We start from the raw sequence: 6,676 nt of genomic DNA on the forward strand, positions 1-6,676 counted from the left end.
CATAATTCTTTTCTTGATGAATGAGCTTTCTGAGGAAAAAAAACTATTTTCTAACAAAATAATCTTTCGATATTAAAATGAAAACAAGTCATCGAAACTATAAGTGGAAACATATATTTACAACTTGAATGGCGGCTGAGAGTTACCCTACCAAACCATTGGTGTTTACTGATGGGCATGTCATGCGTTTGGATAACTCCCAAATTTTAGATCTCACTCTCTAACATTTGATTTATCTTTTAGTTTTATTGATAGTAGAAGACTACGCTGGTTAGTGGAGCGTGAAAAAACTTTCCTTTTGAATTGCCCCTCTTGATTTTGCGCACGAAGCATGTCGGCATGTTTAAAACCAGGCTACGCAGAGCATAACTATAGATGGACCAGCCCAAAAAGCCACGTTGGTAAGGTTTTTAATTTCGGACATGGAAAAATTTCGGACGTCACCGGAATATGCAGAAATTCGGAAATTGGGAACTTATTTTGGATTTTGAGTTTCAAAAATCTAAGTATTACATCTTTTTAACCTAATTTAAATTTTAGTTTGAATTTGACTCAAAATTTCAGGGTTGCAATTATTTCGAACCCCACCGAAATATGTGAAATTTCGCTGAAATTTTGAACCATCGGTACATGAAGAAACTACACTGGAATTCCTCTTGACAATTAGTACTACAACATCCAGAAGGAGCCAATTACATGGCGGCATGCAGACCTTTGTGTAGGTTTACTTCCAAGTAAATCTACCCTCGTTAAACCATATCTAAAAAAACGTCTGTATTGATGTTTTGGGACGGTGCTAGGTGTCCCGAACACGGGCCTCCTCAGCACACGTGCCTCGCATGCAGACAACCTTCACATAGGCCGTGTGAGATCCCGTTCCTGACAACACATTCAATGTGCATGCAAGCTACGGTGCATAGCCTACTGCTGTCGGGTGTGACAAGTGTCGAGAAGTCCGCCTCGATCATCAAATGCGACTTCCACACACCGCCGACTCTTTCGGTCAAGGCAATCGATGCCACATGCTCCCGCATGGACTTCGTGGAGTTGCTCTTTCATGCGGACGTCAGGCAACATATATCTAATTATATTATAGAGTGAGATTTGATTTGTTTTTAATTTGTCTCACACAAGCATTTGATTGCTAATATATGCCTATGTTATTCTCATGCATTTTTAGCAATATTATTGATGCGTGATGATATAATGCATCAAGCATGCCATGTTCTGTGTATTAGCGATTTATCTTTTTCTTGAATCTTGGTAGAATTTATTTTGGCAGAAAACTGATTTTTTTTTATCCCCAATTAAGCCTTTCACTTACTATCTTTGTTACACGTTATGCTTCATTATACTCGCTGAGATGCAATTCCTTTCCTCCGACTTTGGAGTTGTGATGTTTCTGACAACATCACATAAAAGTTTGCAATTTTCTCTATCCAATAGGTTATGTTAAAGCACCCTTCCCAATAGTTCATTATAAATCAACTGAAATTTGAAACCATCGACTGATATGTATTTGCAGAGTCTATGATATATATACCCATCTTTAAATATGTTCCCTAGTATTCTTCTTTCCTATTAACTGATTCATGAAATGATTCCCTGAGGTGGCCAAATACATTACTTACATACAATGAATTGTAATAATTGCCCATTTGAAGAAGGCATGGTCAATTATTATTAGACCTTGTTTTTGTTAGGTGCTTTTGTATCGCTTATTTATTCCTACCAGAATGTAGGAACATATATCAATAGATATATTTGTTTTCTTGATTTTCCAAGAAGAACTGGCAGACGAAGCTGGGATAACTGCTTTGATTCTTAAATAATTGTTTCCTATTAGTACAATATTTATATCATCCATTGGTTAAAGAACTAAATTATGTATTAGTTTGCATCCATGCAGTAGGGGACATATTTTGAAAGCAGTTCACATCCAGTTAACATTGATTGCCACAGATAGCGATCATGTCCAATGTGGGAAAGGTGATACATTCATTATTTGTTTGTGGGACTCGATAATAGAGGTGAGACCTTTTTCCACCTATCTGTTGGAGATGATTTCTGTGGATTTAGTGTTTAATGCAGCGGCCTGTTGCTTTAGGATACGTTGTGCCTCACACCCGAAATACGCTTCAATTAGTTTTACAGTAATAATATTGCATCACTTTGTATTATTATGATGTACTACTTCAATCCATGTCACATTATTATTTCAAAATAAATAATCACAAACTTCAACATACTTGTTTTTCAGTTAATGTTGTTCCAAATTAGTTCTGGTGGTTTGTTTTATTGATTCTAAGTTTCTGAACTTCTCATTCTTGTATAGGTAAAAGAAAACTTCCACATTGACGAGGGTGATTCTTCATATGGAGTGTTACGGATCATGAAAAATTGTGGTTGGATAGTTAGGTTGACAGTGGTATCCCTAGCCCAACAGCGTTGAAAGTCTTGTGCTCGCATTTATTTTAGGATTTTCTGGCGATGTGCGTTCTGTGAGAGAAGACGTTCCCGTCGACTACGAGGCACCTACAGTGACTTTGTAAAATCTCTAGATGATATGCTGGCTCAGTCTCTCGGATGTGCGCATAGGGGTAGGGGTGTGCCTGTGTGCATTCATAGGACTGAGTGTATGCACTTATATATGAGCGATTGCGTCTGTATTATGCTAAAAAGATGTCTTTTTCAGTTCGTGTCACTGTGCTAGTTTACCTGCAAGGTTGAACCCAACTAATGCAAAACTCTTTCCACTACTAGCTACCGATCTAAACTGGACAACAGTAAACAAGCAAGCAGGGTGGAATATGACCCATAAAATCATCAAAAAAATGTGAACATAAATAAATAATTCATCACATCAACGAAATAATAGCTAAAGAATACTTTAGATTAACACAACTCATATGTCTATTGTATTGAACATCAAAGTGGACAGATTACATCGTGGTTACTGCCATGAACCCATATCCAGGGGTTAGACTACTCACCACTCATCTTTGAGTGCGAGGATCTATGTCAGTGAAGATCAAGATGAATTTCCCCCCTCCGACAAAGTACTAGATCAAGGTTGAAATAAAGATCGCCTCAGACCATGAGATAGTTGACGTGAAAAAATGCACGATAAATTGGGGAAAGGCTTTCAGGATATATATATAGCCAGTGGTCACCGGAGCTACCTTCGTGGGAAATACCATAGGCCCTAGGCGCCCCACCAAGGATCCTCTGGCCTTTGAACGCCTCTGCTATATGGGCCCCTCCATGAAGAGGGCCCAGGTGCCCTAGTATTCTTCCGGCACAAAAACACCTTCTATTTTTTATGATTTTTTTGGTGACTTTTTCTGTGGTGATTTCCTGATATCCCAAAAATAGCAGAAAAACAAAACTGGTGCTCGGCACTAAAGTAATAGGCCTGTCCCTGAAAAGGATTGAAAATATTGCAAACTTGAAGGATAATAGGCATGAAACATACAAAAACTATAGATATGTTGGAGATATATCACTGACCAACTTTTATACTCCATTCCATACGGTGTGTATACTGGAAGCACACCTGAAACATAGTTAATCATCTAATCATAATGCCATTAACATCAAAACCCTCATTAGAGCCTAGCCGTACTTTCAACATCGATTTCGCGTAGTAGTAGGTTATCAAAAAAAAGGGTAGTCCTTTGTGCACCCCTTATGGCGGATTTTGGGGCTATCAAGCCGGTATGGGGATGCCTATGTCAATTGGATGCCAAGCGAGGAATAGGTGTCATCCTTGCTCCTCCTGGTTGAACTTTCATTGCCCCATTAAATACTCGTTGCCTATGTTTTATCTTGCCTAGATCTTTTCTCACATATTTTGATTTGGGGATTATACTAGCGGTTCGTGTTCTGATCTGGAGGTCCTTCTATTCTTGTCTCTCCTTAGGTTCAAATAAGCGTTCCTGCCACCTATTCTCCACTATGTTATTTCTAGGATATTAGGTGAAGCTTAGCCCCTATTGTAATCTTGGGTGTATTTTCTACTCTCCATGTTCTATCGCCTGGTGGTTACCAGAGGTTGGTTGGGATTCGATACTTGATTTCCCACATCATCATTGGTGTTAGCTTTCTTGTGCTCCAGCAACGTTGTTAAAGCCTTTCTCATGCACCGATGCGAGGATGATCTTGGTTGGTGTCCTCTCTGGTTATCCCCCTGTGTCTCTATAATCTCCATCTACGGATGCCTGCTTAGAATTCTCTGGAATAGGTTGTTACATGGTGTGGTGACAGATGGATTCCTCATTGCTTCTTGATGGCATCTGCAAAATCATGGGGTTATTTTTCCTACTCCACGCAACCAGCTAATCAAGATTTTTGGCGTCGGGGGTCTTCAAAATCCGGTACCCTATTCCAGGGATCTTTTGGACTCTTGTGGACATGTTGTCGTTATGTGCTGGTGGTGGCCAGCACATCCGCTATGGCGTATGTGGTGGTCGATAGCAGTGAGAAAGGTGTGATGTGTCATCACCTGGGTGAAAAGTTGTGATGCGTTGTGTGCTCCTTTGTACTATTCGGTTACGCGTGTCCCTTCTGCTTACACATGTATCCTTTTCTTTTTATGGGCTCCCACGTGTTTGATGATGCTATAATTCGGTGATGGAGTCAAAAGTACTCCACCGCGTATCAGTTAAGCCGGAAACTACGCGAAAAAAAACATTGTGCTTACTTTAATGTTCCTCAGTTTTTCTAGAATAACATTGATCTGCGATAGTCAAACTTTTATCGCACACTCGTAGGTACTTAAAAGAAAGACAACATTAATATGTGGACAAACTAGCAACAATGAAATAGATTAAGTGCACGTCTTATATCTATACCATATAAGTTTGGGAATGGAAACCACAATGAGGAAGCATTTATAGTGTAGTGTGGCTGCCTCGGCACCTTTTGTTCTTATACCTCTGCTATTCTCCTCTCCCACCTCCTGGAAAAAGTTTGGCCTGAGACACACATGCACGGGTTTTCTTTCCCCAAAGGCCAGCCAGGATGCTAGGCGCCGCCATCGAGGGGAGGAGCAGGGCTTCGCCGGACAAGGCCGACGAGAGATCCAAGAAGGCGCGGCTGCACCTGCCCGAAGGCCACGTGAGTCAAGAGGCGGCCAGAGGAGGAGATGGGGGCGCCATCGTCGAGGCGGCGTACAGCCCGCGAGTGGAGCTCGCCGTGAGGATCGACAAGCACGTGCTCCACTGCCCCCTCTGCACCCTCCCCTTCAAGCCCCCCGTCTTCCAGGTTCCTCTGGTTCTTTCTTTCCTTCTTTCTTCCTCCATTAGCGCCAGTGAGAGATCGACTCTTTCGTTCTGATTTACGGGCCATCTATGATTTGTGTGCCTGCCTGCAGTGCAAAGCGGGGCACCTGGCCTGCGGCTGCTGCGTGGCCCTCTTGCCCTTTGGGCAGTGCAAGGTGTGCGTGGACGACGGTGGATTCTTCGCCCCCTGCCCCGCGCTTGACGCCGTGGTGTCCTCGACCAGGATCGAGTGCCCTAATGCTGGCTGCCAGAGGTACGTGACCTACCATGAGGTCGCCGAGCACAAGACCGCGTGCCCGCACGCGCCCTGCCACTGCATGGAGCCGGGCTGCGTCTACGTCGGTGCGCCGCAGGCACTCGCCGGCCACCTCCACACCATCCACTCGGTGCCGGTGCGCGCCGTGCAGTACCGCAAGATCGGCCAGCTCCAGCTGCCCGTGTCGACCCCGCGGGTGGTGCTTCTCGGCGAGGATAACCATGTTTTCCTCTTGACCGTGGGTGCGCTCGGCGCTGGCATGACCGCCGTGTCCGTGGTGTGCGCCAGGGCGAGGGCGGCGACGCGGCCCCGGTTCGTGTGCAAGATGTGGGTCAATCTGGAGCCATCCCAGGCGGCGGCGGCGAACTGCAGCAAGGAGGACATGTTGCTGGTGGACATGCACATAAGGAGCAGCTCGTCGCCCGGCACGGTGGCTGCCGCGGACGAGCCAATGTTCCTGCCGGTGCCGCGGATGTACCTGGTTCCAGCAGCGACAGGGGATGGGGCTGCATCCATGGAAGTTCGCCTGCACATCCGCATCGACAAGATGTCCCCTTGGTCCGATGCATTGGCTTGATTAGGTCCACCGCTGCTGTGTTGATGGGAAACAAAAGATGCATTCAAGGCAGATCATGCTTACTTATTTTGGAGTTGCAGCTGAAACTATTTGTGTGATGTTAATTAGTAGATGTAGTTCACCTTTAATGTCATTGTAGGGTACTGTATTTAAATCGGAGGATATTATGCTTGGTGCTCATCCTTTCGTGAAATGCATCTTCTTCCATTCTTATGTCATTCCAACTTGCAAGCATTTCATTCGCATCCGTTTTAATCTATCTATCTCAAGTCAGGAGTAGAGCTCAATCTCAAGCCATGAAATGTTATCCATGCAACGAAAGTGATGCTTAATGCGGGTTTACTGGAGGATAGTGAGGAAGAAAGGAGGCCTTCTGTCAAACAAATCTCCGAAGGAAGATACCTTGCCAATGTTGATGCAGCATATAACCGGGCAGTAATTGCTGATTAAGCTTCTCTCAGAGTCTTCCTAAGGAATGAATCAAATCCATCTCCTTCCTAACGGGGAAACTTATCTCTGTCCACTGCTTAAGCTGCTCATACTAAAGTGTTCTAGACCTCT

The 6,676-nt window shown here is 43.9% G+C and overlaps 1 protein-coding gene across 1 annotated transcript; it reads left to right on the top strand.

Annotated features, from left to right (window-relative positions):
• The first annotated feature begins 4,913 nt into the window (after window positions 1-4,913).
• LOC125547645 (E3 ubiquitin-protein ligase SINA-like 10) lies at window positions 4,914-6,322 on the top strand. Its single transcript, XM_048711459.1, has 2 exons — window positions 4,914-5,265; window positions 5,375-6,322. The coding sequence occupies exons 1-2, from the start codon at window positions 5,023-5,025 to the stop codon at window positions 6,113-6,115; spliced, it is 984 nt and encodes a 327-aa protein (XP_048567416.1). The 5' UTR covers window positions 4,914-5,022; the 3' UTR covers window positions 6,116-6,322.
• The last annotated feature ends 354 nt before the right edge of the window (window positions 6,323-6,676 follow it).

This window comes from Triticum urartu, chromosome 3 (genome assembly GCF_003073215.2).
Source record: "Triticum urartu cultivar G1812 chromosome 3, Tu2.1, whole genome shotgun sequence".
NCBI lineage: Eukaryota > Viridiplantae > Streptophyta > Magnoliopsida > Poales > Poaceae > Triticum > Triticum urartu.